This window comes from Spea bombifrons, chromosome 1 (genome assembly GCF_027358695.1).
Source record: "Spea bombifrons isolate aSpeBom1 chromosome 1, aSpeBom1.2.pri, whole genome shotgun sequence".
NCBI lineage: Eukaryota > Metazoa > Chordata > Amphibia > Anura > Pelobatidae > Spea > Spea bombifrons.
In genome coordinates, this window is record NC_071087.1 from 138,576,821 (window position 1) to 138,592,646 (window position 15,826).

Genomic DNA, 15,826 nt, shown 5'->3' on the forward strand with positions numbered 1-15,826 from the left:
CTAGAAGACTGAAGATCCCTAAAAGTGACTTTACTGATCCTCAGCTAAAGGCATTTTAAATACTCCCTGTCATGTACTTGGCAGCTCCTCATAATGAAGTTGGCTTTCTGTTTTTAGTTAATTGGAGACAAAATCTTGCTGGATGCAAAATTTAGGAAATCGGCCCTTAATGTCTTCCCCAACAATGTCCCGTCTATGGCAGAGGTATTGAAAGGTATTTCAGCTGTTAGAGTGCTGTCTCCCATCATGATTGTCCTGCCATAGTTTAGTTATCATAATAATTGTAGTTCCACAACACTTAGACAGCTGCCTTCTGGCCTCTTAGCTGTTTGGGCTAGAAACATTTAGAATTTTGGGGGGCATTCAGTACGGGTCATCTGTTAGGGGGTCATTGGGTAAGAAATGACACAAGCTATGTCACACAAGAAATGTGAGCGTATTGCATCATGACATGACGATTCCCCCTCATATCTGGTGGTGTATGACACACATGGAATAAGTAGGTAGTTGTGACATGTAATGACCTCACATCATATGTTTGTAAAGGGAATAATAAAAGTGAGAATAACAAGGGTTAGCTTTTAATTGACAGCACCATAGGAAATGATCCCCAACTTGCATTGATCTTCTACTTTGTATTGTTTTACAGGCATTAATAAATTTACAAAGAAAATACGAAGTCCATACATGATAGACAACAATGAGATTCTGGATTTTCTATCAAGAGTTCCCTCTGATGTCCAGCTGGTGAGTAGCTGGTGCCTTATTTTATGTGTGTTTGAGAGAACTGATGCCCAATACTTACAGAACTCGTTTCCTTATGTAATTAACTCAGTGATGGGATCTTATAACACTTTATAACCTTCAGAGAACCACAAAAACTGTTACTGGCACATCAAAAAGGAATAGAGCTATATAAGTTTCACAAAACAGCAAAAAATATCACTTACAAAAGCACTGAGGAGAGTATGTGAACCCTTTGGAATTACCTGCATTTCTGTATATATTGGTCATTAAATTTGATCTGATCTTCAACTAAACAATAAGCAAACACTGTCTGCTTCTACTAATAACAACTATACATTTTGATGTCTTTATTGAACACACAGTGTAAACATTCACAGTGCAAGGTGGAAAAAAGTATGTCAAACCCTTGGCTAATGACTTTTCCAAACGCTATTGTAGTCAGGAGTCAGCTAATCTGGAGACAAGATTGAAGATGTTGGTCAGAGTTGCCCTGCCTCATAAAAAACACAAAGTTTGTGTTTGCTGCTCACAAGAAGCATTGTGTGAACCATGCCTCGAACAAAAGAAATTTCTGAAGCTGAGTAGTAAGACAAATTGTCTATGAGCACTGTTGCTACTTTCCCTAGGAGTGGGTGACCTGCGAATGTGGCTGCAAGAACACACCGCAGATTGCTCCGTGCCAACATCTTTGTAGACAAGTCTACCAAACAATGAAGAGAAAGGTGTTCATGGGAGGACACCACAGATGAAGCAGCACAAGAAAAAACATTGCTGCCCGTCAGAATTAGAAAAACAGCACATGGACGTTCCACCGCGCTTCTGCGGACAGATGAAACCACACTTCAGTTGTTTAGAATAAACTTGCAATGCTATGTGTGGAGAAAAACAGGCACCGCACACCAACATCAATACGTCATTCCAGCTGTAAAGTATGGTGGAAGGGGCATCATGGTTTGTTGCTGCTTTGCTGCCTCAGGGCCTGGGCAGCTTCATCAATGGAAGAATTCCCAGGTTTATAAAGACATATTGCGGAAGAATGTAAGGCCATCTGTCTGCCAATTAAAGATCAACATTTGGCTGATGCACCAGGACAACCACCCAAAGCACAGGAGTAACTCAACAATAGAATTGTGTCAACCCAAGAAAATACACCTTCTGGATTGGCCCAGTCAAAATCCTGGGTTTAACCTGATTGAGATGCTTTGACATGACTTCAACAGTGCAATTTACACTAGATATCCCAAGAATATTGCTGCGCTGAACTTTGTAAGCAGGAATGGTCCAAAATTTCTACTGGTCTGTCCCACAACTAAAAGAAATGTTTGGTTGAGATTATTTCTTCCAAGGAAGGGTCAACCAATTATTAAAGCCAAGTGAATGTTCGCACTGTTCAGCAAAGACATGGAAACACATCATTCATTGTGTTTTTAGTTGAAGCAGTAATGTGTATTTAATTAGTAATGTTAAATACACATTTTGTGTGTATAGAAATGTCTGACCACTCATTCCCTGGATAGTTCAATTACTAGTAGGTATAGTCACTAGCGGTTTGAGGGAAGTAATTTTTGTGTGTCCCTCCTGACCTACAGATAATCTATTAACAGAACTGAGAAGGTAATGTTCAGCAATATCAAAATATCACATATGTGCTTGCTAAATGCGGCTCATACAATCATTATTGTTGGTTTCATTGCTGGGGAGCTTCTAATTCTTTCATAAACACCACAAATACAGATACGAAAGAGAGACATAAGCTTAAAAGGAGGGATCGAGAAATTTAGGTCACAAAGAGAAAGGTTATGAACTAGCCCGCTAATAGTGTAACAGTAAGGGGTTATATGTATTTATCATCATTTAAAAATGGACCTACGAGATCATGTGAATATTTACACTGCAAGCAGTTTGTGTTCTGTGTAATTCCTTGTGCTTGGAAGGAGCTCACACAAGAACTTTGTAGCATTTCATCAATACTTATGTCGCAGTCATTTGCTTTCATGTCCAGTCTGCAGCCCCCGACCTGCTTGGAAGACTTGGACTCCCCCCCCCCCAGACAAATACAGTTTTACTAAAAAGGGAAAAGATTTGTATTTGGCCATTTTTTGGCTGACCTTCTGTGTTTAAACAGGTGCAGTATCGTGAACTGAAACCGGATCCTAACCAAAGCCCAAGCAAAAGGAAGAAAAATAATCTCGGCTAAGAAACTCAACGCATCAGGGAGAAAGGCATCTGCATGCAAGAGATAAAAAAGACAGCCTACAGCCCTCTTGTGCAGTTTCCTTCCTTACATTACCTTATAATATAATTTTTTACCATAACGGAGACATTTTGTAAATATTGTATAAAGGCAGATACCACTGTATAAAACTAGTTTGATAAAACTCGGAAGCTCGTCCCTTGTTGAGAGAATGTGTTTGCTCCGGCAGGCCGTGTGATGTCCTGAAAGATACGATTGGATCTGGATCCAGCGTAATGTCAATGTTTCCCACAGCTATGAAATGAGATGCGCTTTCAGATATGCATTTATGTTTGCACACATTAGCCAAAAATAAGTAAGGAGAGCAGACTTTTTTGTTGGGAATTAATACTGCACTTTTTGATTCGGTGCCTGATACATATACGCAGGTAATAGGAGGTTTTAGCTGAGCTGCAATATATGATGATACAGGCACAGGGCCCTGTCCAATAGATTAATGTATATTTGTACACTATATCAGAGTTTCTTAATATTTTACAACTATGTACGCCAAGTAGCAGATGTTTACAATGAAGTACACCCAATGACATTTTCCCCAGTGGTTATCCCTGATTATACATGGGTGGTCTCCCAAGCCCCCCACTGTCCGCATGTTAGCATGTGCATGCTACTTCCAGCCAGCGGCTTCTCTCTGGCAGTGGGGACTTCATGCCAGGGTCCCTGTAACAGCTGCCTTTCTGACCTCAACAGCTAGCATGACTGAGTTTCTTGGGAGTTGTAGTGACACCACCTGCAGCGCATGTAATGCCCAAGTCTGGGTTCCAATATGATCCTATTGTTGGTACCAATAGTTCAGGTTTTAATAAATTACAGTAGGTGTCATTATTTGATATTATTCACAGTCTGAAGTGAACTAAGAATAAAGGAAATAATCTATAAGTACTTATTTTTGTTAGAAGTGAGCTAAGCCTCACCACATCCGCCATGTTTTCCAGAATACATGTATTGTTGACATATTGCTGAACGGCCCAGACAGTATGGAGGATGTAAAACTGACTGATTGGTTCCCTTCCACGAGTCTATACATCCCACATACGGCAAGGCAACACTTTTCATCATTCATCAGTATGAAAAACTTATATGTGTCCTGGAAAACATGGCCAATGTGGACACCCTAGGATGAATGGTGATGGTTCCTCATAACGCAAACTCTGGTTTTAGGGAATAAACCACTCTTAAAGGTGGGCACTGTGGAAATTTATTTTGAAATGCATTCATCAGTCTGAAAGAGGCTTCACTTCTCAATAAATCTCTCCCATCGTGAGTGTCTGCAGGCCCCTCAGATTGGTCAAACTGTACGATTCCCTCACTCAGAGCCTGTATTAGGATTGTCTGTGATATTCTGACAGTAAATGTTTTATAAATTACCAGGTATGAGACAACCAAATAGGGGGCAGGGAACACTCAAAGCCCTCTAACACTTTAGTACTCTCAACTCCTTTTACACACAAGTCAAATATTCCTGCCCTCCAAAACCTCACAAATGCTCCATATTTCACAAATTGGATGGCAGGGCTTCCCTCCACTTTACAGAGTAGGGTTTGGAGAGGCTTTGCCTAGCATCCTAACTCTGCATTGGGAACACAGGTTGTTGGGTCGGTAGCAGTGATGTATTTCGCTTAAGGTCCACCAGGACGGCCGGTCCAAGGTCAGCAGCAAACACTGTGCTACAACCAGGAGCAGCTTGCCTTTTGTAAGACCAGGATACCTGGCGGTGCTCAGCTCAGTGAGGTGATTAGCAAGATCAGAGATTCTCCAAGTAACTGTCCCTTTTGCACTGTGAAGGTTTATGCTTTGACAAGAATAGAACAGAACATTTGTTTTTGTTTGTTTTCATATCATGATAGAGTCTGCTGTATATGTATAGAGGCCCCCCACATGATGTTGCATTGTGTGTTCCCATAACTAAAGATTTAGCATTTCTGATTTCAGAGCTGTATAATAATAGTAAACATGGAGAGATAGACCAAAAGGATACATCTGTGCAGAAGTTTATGTTCTGACACCCACACTAAGAATGCACTTTAGTAATTAAGAATGTATTTCCACATAATTCTAAGTACCCAAGCAATATTATAATATTTTTGAAGGGACGGAAACCTAGCAGGATGAAGCAAAAAGAGTTGGCTATAATAAGAAAAATCAAGTATGATTTTGGCTTTGATACTTCTATAATGTTATTGCCCTGGTGACTCACCTACCAACACTTTGCATGAAGAGTTCATTTTAATCAGGATTTTTTTAATCTAGACTATTTAGAAGTACTGCCATATTAATGTGCAAGCATGCCAGATTTTGAGCAATGGGCCATTTCTGGGCACCTTATGAAGGGTATGGAAAGCATGGCAATATTTTGTCTGGTAGACATGGCTGATGTCATGGTTTGCGGGACTTATGGCAAGGAGGGTTTCCAGGGCCTGTCTTTGCTCCCTTTCTCAGGAAGGAGTAATGCAGGGGTCAGGCCGTCCTTTGAGCTTGTGGTCTCTGCATCGCACAAGTGTGAGTAGCGGCACTGCAGGGCCACCCAAAGTGCATGATGTTGTTACTGCTGGCAGCGGATGATGGGAGATTGCATATACCAAAGCTGGAGTCAGAGAACGTCTGTTCCTGAATAGCAGCTGCAAGTAGGAGAGGTTATAGTTATATTACAATAATTAATAGATTTTTATTGGAATGCTACTTTATACAGAATCTGAAAGTATCTTTTTAGCTTAATGCTAATCATATTTGTCTAGAGAAATCCAAACCCATTCAAAAATCAATTAGAGATGGTATAAATCTTTTATTGTATCAAACTGATATTGGTGTATTAAATATTTAAGGTAATTATGAAGCGTAGCTTTGGGGAAAAAGTAGCCTGTTATTTCGGAATCCCAACAAAAATCATACATATCTAAGCTATTCTCACTGAAAACCTACAAAGTTCTATTCTTGATATTAGAAAGCACTTTGTTGGCAAAAAAGCTTCATTTTCGCCATGTTGCATGGGTCTTGATAGCAATGTATGTGTTTAAACATTTCACATGTAGACTACAAAGAGAAGAGAAGAAATATGGATTGTATTTACATCTCTGCTTGTATGGATTGTAAAACTGCTATTGAGAAATTATTAGACAAATTTATTTTTTAATTGTTCTGCAGAATAACGTATCTTGTAATAAACTTATATTGACACGTTTGCATTGTTTGACTTTACATGCTTTGTAAAGTCTATTTTTTATTGGAAAAAAGACTTTGACGCTATGTGTGCCAGTGGTTGGAAGAAGCCAATATGGGAGGTGTTTCACACTCACCTAGTAGGTAAAGTTCATTTTCTATATGGATACAAACTTATATTAATACTTTATTACAAAAGCCATATCCTATCCAGCCTTATAGACGCTTTACCCATTTACCACAACTCCAAGGCTTATATTCAATAACCAGGTAAACTGTTTTAATTGAGGTTTTATGAGAACGCTTCAGATGGAATGTGTAGGAACCAAGCAAACATGTGTGCAGTTGCCTTCATTCATTATGGCTGACTTTATACAACTTGTATTTAAGTGTTGCTTGTCTAATAATATGACTGCAATAAAATAAGCAATTTGGTACTTACTTTGTGTGCTTCTTATAATTACATACACAGCATGTAGTTGAAGGGTTAACTATGTGCAGACTGGTTACCTTCCGCTCACGATACGCTGGATGCGCACGACCACGCGCTGGGAGCCCATAAAAACGTAATGTACTGCCACGTGCATCCCGCCGGCAGCCAGCCAGGTATATGATATTTGCTGCCCACTGGCCAAGTTGCAGGAGTGCTTAGACATCCCCAGACCAGCTCTGATCTGGAGTCCAGATCAACTGGGGCAGACTACTTTGGGATTATCAGTGAATCGGGAGTATATTTACAGCAAGGCTGTGTTTCAGTATAGAAAAGGGTAAGAGGTATTAGACACAGATAATAGGGATCCGTACAATGAAGGTCATAAACCAGTAGGTGGGGGCAGATGGAAAGGTATGTCTTCTTCTACCAGGAAATGCAGGCTTTTTGAATTAATGTGCCATCAAAAACAGCGGCCGTGGAACACGCTGGCAGAAACGAGAGTGCATCCAAAGTCATTTTGAAAGGTTTATTAAAAAGAACTGTAAAAGACAGTAATATTTTGCAGCTATATTTTAATACCACATTGAACTGCTGTGTATGACCTCTAGCTAACTAATTCTTCAAGCATGATTGGGACTTAATACCAAAAAGAGTTCTGACTGCACTAAGCCTACTGATGTGAATATGTTTAATATGCATTGCTTGACTGCCACCATCTTTCAATGAAGACCTTAGACCTTCCTTTCTCAATATCTCACACACTACTCGATGGAATAATCATCAGGAGGATCTCTTTACTACTTAATAAAGTTCATCAATGTACATGTCAATGCACAAATCATTATTTGGTAACAGCATTACTCAATGGTGCATAAAGTGAAGGGTGAGATGACAGTGTTAGAAAAAGGCTTAAATATTTACAAAGATAGAGAGTGCTGAGAACCTACTACTATCTTCATTTCCACAAACTGGCCAATGTCCCTAATTCATGGGCAAATCTCTAATTCAGCAGACTTTAGAGATAAGTAATGATGCAAATTATTTCACAAGAGATGAGTGCACTCACTGGCATACAAACAACATGCATTTCCAGTAAGAATATACAGGGCTGGCACTAACCTCATACATGGGAACGCTCTGGGTTTGCCACAGAGGTGCCAAGGATCAGAGATGTTTACCAAAGCAGCGCTTTATTGTGTGGGCAGGGGCATTTGGCACCACCAACTTCTGCCATCATCCTTCATCATCAATATATACCTCTAGTGCGGAAACAAGACCAAGCAACTCAATGATTGACAAAAACACAGGAACTGGGGTGCAGAAAAATGGCAGCAGATGCTCTGGACTGACGAGTCAAAATAAAATATTTGGCTGTAGCAGAAGGCAGTTTGTTCGCCGAAGGTCTGGAAAGTGTTTGAAGGCAACATTCTGATGCTCGGTTTGAACTTCAGCAAGTTGTCTTGACCACATCTACATGCCACGTGATTGGCTGATTAGCTATTTGTGTTAACAAGCAATCTAAGGTGTACCTAATAAAGTGGCCAGTGTGTGTGTGTATATATATATATATATATATATATATAATATATATATGTGTATATATATTTAATTTTTTTTTCTTCTATATATATGCATGCATTTTGCTAATGAGGACTTCAATAGAAGACAGAATACAATCTGAAAAAAGCCTAAGGTATTTTTTTCCCAGGTGGTGAAAGATATAGTACTTATAGCACTTATTCACTTACAAACACTCCTGACGTTCCAAAGCTTATATATTATTATTCTTATAACAGAAATATTGAGAATCTGCTAGGAAAAATGCCCATAATATATATTAATATGAAGTTAAATTGCATGCCTTTGTGATTCCCCAACTCCAGTCTCCAAGGACCAGTTTATATTGTGAATCTGAATATTTATGACCATTTAAGGGCAAAAGCCTCAAAAGGTTTTAAATGTTGGTGGTGATCCTCCTGCAATTTAGAAGATTAATCGAATGGGTCATTTATACTGAAAACATAAATACATCAGTACAACTAGGGAAGAAGGCTTATTAAAGGTACCATGTGAGTACCTTAATATGCATTTTTTTAAAAAAAAGTCTTAATGTACTTACCTGAGATTGAATCTGCTGCACCTGCCCTCCTCCACCATGGTCGGAAGATTTCTGCCCGATTGTTAGTGGCAGGAAAACTTGCAACGCATGCACACAGGAATCTGAACAGGTCCCCACCCGCAGCATTTTCCAGACCAACTCTGTAGTTCACTAGGGGTAAGTATATCAAGAGCAAGATGTTTTTAGCCAACTACATCTGCTGCACAGAACATAACTGAGGTGTAAGGGGAAGTGAACACCTTGAACTCGTTTTCCTCAAACCATTCCTGAACAAGTTTTGCTTTGTGGCAGGGAGCATTATCTTGCTGAAAAGGGCCAATGCCACCAGGGAATACCGTGTCCATTAAATGGTGTATATGGTCTGCAACAATGCCTAGGTAGAGGGTACATGTCAAAGTAACATCCACATGAATGGCAGGAGCCAGTTTACCAGCAAAACATTGCTCCGCTGGCTTGCCTTCTTCCCATAGTGCATCCTGGTGCTGTGTATTCTCCAGGTAGGCGACGCATGCGCACCCGGCATCCACGTGATGTAAAGGAAACCGATTCATCAGACCAGGCCACCTTCCATTGCTCTGTGGTCCAGTTCTTATGCTCACCCTGACTGGTCTGCGACTGCACAGCCCCATACGCAATATACTGCGATGCACTGTGTGTTCTGACAACTTGCCATCAGCACTCAAATTTTCCAGCAATTTGAGCTGCAGTAGCTCGTCTGTGGGATTTTACCACACAGACTAGCCTTTGCCCCACACGTGCACCAATAGCCTGGGCTGCTGGTTCACTGCTTTTCCTTCCTTGGACCTCGTTTTATAGGTACTGACCACCGCAGACTGGGTACACCCCACAAGATCTGCAGTTTTGGAGATTCTCTAACCCATTTGTCTCGCTATCACAATTTGGCCCTTGTCAAAGTCGCTCAGATCCTTATGCTTGCCCATTTTTCCTATTTCTAACACATCAATTTTGAGGATGAAATGTTCACTTGCTGCCTAATATATCCCACCCACTGAAAGATGCCATGATAACAAGATTATCAGTGTTATTCACTTCACCTGTCAGTGGTCAGAATGTTATGGCTGACAGGTGCATGATAGCTGGAGTCTCCCTTTAAGTATCATTTAAGCACATCCAGTCCTTAAATCAGCAAATACTAAACAAGACCGTGAAAAGATTTTTAATACACAACATTTAGAAAGAAATATTTGGCCAAAGGTTATCAATTACTAAAATATTTGAACAGAGTTATTTTAAAATATTATACAACATATCAATACCATGTATAGGATGTAAACAAGTGCCTGTGATATCCCAGTGGATGTCAGCTAAAAAGTGCATTAAATCAACAAAACGTATAAACTATATTATAGCTGCCTGCATTATATATATAACGTTTAGGTTATTTAAATTATAGACTTACCCTTAATGTCATGGGTGTTGAAATATCTATATTCTCTATTACTTTCTGTACCTAACACAAAATGTTACAGGAGAGACAGTGGATTGATGTAAGTACCTTTTACCAAACATAAAAATCGAATCAAGGTGTTCTATTGGTTAATATATAAAACCTTAACCAGTCTTATTTATCACATAGGCAAATATTCTATCCGTCCTGCATGAAAAATACGCTTGTTATGTTCCCTAAATCAGGGGTGGCCTCCGCAGCTAGTTTTATGCTAGGTTTATTCATGAACAGGGGAATCCAAAATCCAGGCGTTTCATAACAAACGAAACCAGAAAAAGGTTTTATCTCAACTCACCTGTGTCCATTAGTTTAATAAAGATATACAGAAAAACTACCAAAAACATATAGTCTCCTCTGATCTGGTAGAGCCAGAAAACACTGCTTATGAGAACGGTTAAGAAGAGATAGTCTTTTATAGATATTTTCTATAACGGTCCAAACACTGGTGAACTGCAGCTGTGTATTATGACACATTAGGATGAGTCTATTGTTGGGCTTTTATGTGAAGAATCTGTGTCAGACATACTGCTCATCAGGAGCGATTGAGCAGTCCTTCGCGACATTCTGCTGCACAGATGCTTGAGTGGGCTTCTGTTGTGAAAGAATATTTGGTGCCGTATTACAGAACATACTAAGACTTTCAGGATATGAAACCCAAATGTGTTGTACTAGCATTAATTGGGTGCTGTCACTAGGGAAGGGCAACAGCTTTTTGTGAATCACTGCAATCTGGGAACACGAAAGGCAGTCCAACGTGCATGATGTAAAAGGAAATGTAAGGTAACACGGTTACACATAATGGGACGCATTCCGCAGACAGACATTTATGTGAGCTAATGAGATCTGTATACAACGGCTAATCTGTCTGGTTAGGGATGAACGTGTTTCAATGCTGTATGGTTTATCATAACACTTACACGCTTGTTAAATTGCTACAACTAACTCCTGGAGATTATACGAGCTCCGAGGCAGTGAAGTGCGGTACGTACTGTATTATTTTCAAAATAATTCAAATAAAAAATAAAACCATAATTGCTCTGATTATGAAAGAAAACAACTATCTGCCATCCGACTGGATATGTGCATTGATTTCTATGGTGATAAGGTCGCTTTTAAAAGTTCCTATTACTTTTACTGCCCTCGCTGACATACTGTACATTGTACATACGTCACGTACATACGTGCTATATAACGGTGTAACCAAAAATGAAGACATACTAAAGATGCAAGCTTATCCCAGCAGGTAGGACATTGACATAACTATTAACAACATATTGTGTATATAAATCAAACTGATCATTAAAGAAAATATTTTACATATGTTACATACACTGTTGTTTTCCTTTAGCTTACGATACTATTAAAGGTCCGCTCTAGCCCTATTTTCATAGCATGAACTCCAATGCATTTTATTACAAGCTATTCGTAGGATGCATTGTTTAGTTACTAGAGATAGACAGTGAAACGTCTGCCTTTTTTTATTCCTCCCCATGTTGCCTCTACTGAAGGCAGGAAGTGTTCTTAAGTATGAAACCCCTGATGCAAATAATCTACCTGAACGCTGCTCCCATGGGTTTCAGTCGGAGCACTACAATGCACAGCAGCATACTTACGGATTTCAGAGGAGGCAGCCATGGGGGAAGATGGAAACGAGGCAAAAAGTTTCCATGTGAAACGAACTCCATTAAAATATAAAAAGGATTAAAAAAACAAGCGACGGAACTGTCAAAAAGTTTGCTTCCAACATATTAGTGTGACAAAAACAATAGAGGCGTACTATCTTACATTAAATTGTATATATTAACAATCTGTATGGACCATCTATACATACATAGTGTTGTATAACGAACGTCTATTAACAATTAAGGCAGATTTTGTTGGTCATGTGAAAGAGGTTCATTTGAAGTCAAGGTGCGCAGTGTTGCCATTAAAATCTGTAAATTTAGGCCGGCTGTGTGCAGAAGGGTCTCTGGAAAGGCTTGCACAGGGTCTCCGATGTTCTGCATAGTCACTATGGCTTCAAGGTAACGCTCCACCAGCGAGTTTGAGAAGGAATTTGTTGTATTATTAGCCCTGACGTGACTAATCAGGGAAGCTGCATTTGAGTAAACTGTTTTCGCAGAGAGCGAATTACAAGGCAGACCAAACAAAGACCGGAAATTCAAGAGCATCCGAGACAGCAGAAACGCGCTAAACTCTATTTTGTGTTTGTCAAACTCATGCGCTGCTTTTTTGTGAAAATCTTCAATTGATTCATTGATTTCGACAATGTCAAAAAGTTCTTTTTTTACTTGGGCTGAAATAACATAATCCAGTGGAAACTTCCCATTGACATCTTTCTGACGCAAAATAATAGGTCCTGCAACACAAAAGATTTTAGTTAAAAATTATTCTATGCAAAGTATGTGGAAGCCACTTCAAAATACATGAAATGGAATTAAAAAAAACAATATATATATATATATATATATATAAATATTTTTTCTATATTTTGAGAAAAAATATTCATTTTCCCTTTCCAACAAGTCACTCTTCATTCGGTGACACATTCAGTCACAGAGCCCCATCCTTTTTTGCGCCTTAAGTGTTTTGAAGGCTTAGTGCCATTGGCATGATGGGCATGGATTACATTTTTGAATCAAAAGGACAAGTAAGGTTCAAGGGTCCCTTGCAGACAGAATATGTCCAAGCCATGATGTCAAGCGGGTGAGTGGAAGGTAAACAACAAACAAATTAGGATTAGAAAGTACAACAACACACATTGCTTCACGCTTAACATAAAAATCTTAGCATACTAAAACATATGTTGATTTTATATCACCATATCTTTCACCAGTGCTTCTCACATTATTAATGTAAAACCTCTGTTACCAGAAGATTTGATGGGTAATTAATATATAAAGGGACACACAGTCTGGAGATCTGAAAATGAAGCGAAGTGTCATGCTACTCCTTCAGTCCTTCATTCATGTTTTCAACGCAACAGCCAGGTTAAAAAAAAACAAACGTTTGGCTATAATGCAGATATATAAACATGGAAGAATGGGGGTTATACATAAAAATGGTTTAAACAGTAACCCTGTCACCATAGCGACAAATGAAACGGTCCAATCAGGAGGAGTATTTCACTGGTTTTCAAACTTCACATCAGTAACACTTTTTGTTTATGGATGTGCATAATTTAGTTGCAGCCCCAGTATCAAAAACACAGTATATAAAAGAGCATCAATCCTGCCCGTGATCCAAACGTCCCAACACCTATAAACTATTGTTTTATTTGCTGAACAAAAGCAATAATAAGCATAATAAGAATAAGCAGAGACCAACGAGTGACGTCTCCCAGTGAATAGACCGGAGCTATGGACCTAAGCACGTTAGTACTAGTAGAAAGAAATACTTAAAGGGATTATTGGTGGCAGTGTTAAAAAAAAAAAATATATATATTTATATATAAGTTAAAAAATAAAAATAGTCACTTATTTCTCTCTCTGATAAGGCAAAGGTCAAGTACATCTCCAAAACTGTTTGAGAAAGCACATTATTATTTCAGCACACGTTAGGGTAGGGAATGTTTTAATATTTTAAATACTTCCCGCATCAGCGCTGAAATTCAGCTTTTCTCCGCTGTGTCTGATTACTGTGAGGCCGGTTGCTAGAATGTCAGACAGCCAAGGATGAGCCAAGGATGAGTCCGCACGCTGCCAGAATTCTTGTTCAAAGACCTTGATGTATGCACGTTTACGGAGATCTCCTCCCTTAGGACATCAAAGTTCTTTGCTACCCATTTTTCACATAAGGCTAAGAAAAACCGCACAGCCGTCCGTGCCGAACCATCTCCCATACAGGGCTAGAGAGTAAGTTAATATTGGCTGCCGTATCATTTAGACTGATTGAAGTGTAGCCAGGTATTGGCTTGGCATGTCACAAGCATGCCTCTGTTGATAAATAAAACAACTAGGAGACGCACCATCACACTTCAATAAATATAAAGAGTGAAGAATGTTCAAGACGAAGACCGAGAAGAGGCTTTAATCTAGACACCAAGTGGCCTTTAGAGGGCAGGAGAAGCTAGCAGATAAAAGAAACGATTATACTATAACTATTTATATGAAATAAGAGTCTTTCTTTGGGTATATTTGGCCAACAGAAAACACAACTTACACCAGTAAACGTAATATCTTGTAGGTAGAGAAACAGAGTTGAGCCTTTTATTGGATTTTCTGCTAATCAAATTAAATATATAAATGTATAAGATGTCCTCTTTTAAAAAATGTCTAGACAAAGCAAATAAATGTTTCATGCTGATTCTTGAAAGATAAATAAAATGTTCTCATATGCATAAGTCACAAAAATGCTCCAGAACCATCCCAAAAAATATGGAAAAAAGAGTAGGAATGTTGAAGTGTAACATAAAAGCAATACAGTATAGAATGAAACGCAGCTTACCGCCATACTGAAGAAGCAATTTGCCAATTTCGACATGTCCGTTTAGCAAGGCGTCGTGTAAGGGAGTCACACCATCCACATGACTGAGCAGGTCCACTTCTGGACAGCGTTGCAGAATTTCCCGGACACATTCTGTGCTGCCATGGTTACAGGCTTCGTGCAAAGGCGTCCAGCCAGCATTGTCTGTGTTATAAATCAGTAACAATTAAACAAGGGGAAGCCGCGACGAGAACACTGTACACATCGCATAGGACGGTTATACATGGTACGCTGTACACATCGCATAGGACGGTTATACATCACGTAGGACGGTTATACATGGTACGCACATTCACATAGGACGGTTATACACGGTACGCTGTACACATCGCATAGGACAGTTATACATGGTACGCTGTACACATCACATAGGACAGTTATACATGGTACACTGTACACATCGCGTAGGACGGTTATACATGGTACGCACATTCACATAGGAGGGTTATACGTGGTACACTGTACACATCGCGTAGGACGGTTATACATGGAACGCACATTCACATAGGAGGGTTATACATGGTACACTGTACACATCGCATAGGATGGTTATACATGGTACGCTGTACACATCACATAGGACGGTTATACACGGTACGCACATTCGCATAGGATGGTTATACATGGTACGCTGTACACAACTCATGGGACGATTATACATGGTACGCTGTACACATCGCATAGAATGGTTAAACATGGTACTTACATTCGCATAGGACGGTTATACATGGTACGCACATTCACATCGTGTGATACGAACATTCTACTAATAACAGTCAAGCTCGAAAAGTCGTACTTTTACAGATCATAATTAGAATTCTCACGGGCAGCGGCTACAACATTAACTCTTGCGGCAGAGAGTTTATAAACGCCAACGGGTGAAAAAGCAGCAATGTAAAGAGCTCACCTTTTACGTTAATGTCTGTGCCGGGTATGCTGAGCAGAGTGATTAATTTCTTTACTTTGTTGTTTCTGCAAGCTGTATGGAGGGCCGTCTCTCCTAGCAAAAATGAATTTAAAAATTAGGCTTATAAAGATTTACAATGTAGTGGCAACAAATTTTTAAAAGCCCATAAAACTAAGATACAAGGATGCTTGCCAGGAAAAATAAAAAAAAGCGACTCCTGTTCAGGGGAAAGAATAATAATTTAAAAAAGGCAGTAG

At 39.4% G+C, this 15,826-nt stretch overlaps 2 protein-coding genes across 3 annotated transcripts in view; one reads left to right on the plus strand and one right to left on the minus strand.

The window, feature by feature from the left end:
• MCTP1 (multiple C2 and transmembrane domain containing 1) overlaps window positions 1-3,125 on the plus strand; it is a 236,695-nt gene extending 233,570 nt beyond the window's left edge. For both annotated transcript variants that reach the window (XM_053474807.1, XM_053474815.1), the window contains exons 21-22: window positions 650-747; window positions 2,873-3,125. In XM_053474807.1, coding sequence (XP_053330782.1) covers window positions 650-747; window positions 2,873-2,944 — 170 coding nt within the window. In that variant the 3' untranslated portion in view covers window positions 2,945-3,125. The remainder of the gene's footprint in view (window positions 1-649; window positions 748-2,872) is intronic.
• An 8,385-nt stretch (window positions 3,126-11,510) lies between these two features.
• Window positions 11,511-15,826, minus strand: part of SLF1 (SMC5-SMC6 complex localization factor 1) — a 49,958-nt gene continuing 45,642 nt past the window's right edge. Inside the window, exons 17-19 of the mRNA XM_053474827.1 lie at window positions 15,570-15,662; window positions 14,624-14,806; window positions 11,511-12,536 (exon numbers count right to left, since the gene is read on the minus strand). Coding sequence (XP_053330802.1) covers window positions 12,040-12,536; window positions 14,624-14,806; window positions 15,570-15,662 — 773 coding nt within the window. The 3' untranslated portion in view covers window positions 11,511-12,039. The remainder of the gene's footprint in view (window positions 12,537-14,623; window positions 14,807-15,569; window positions 15,663-15,826) is intronic.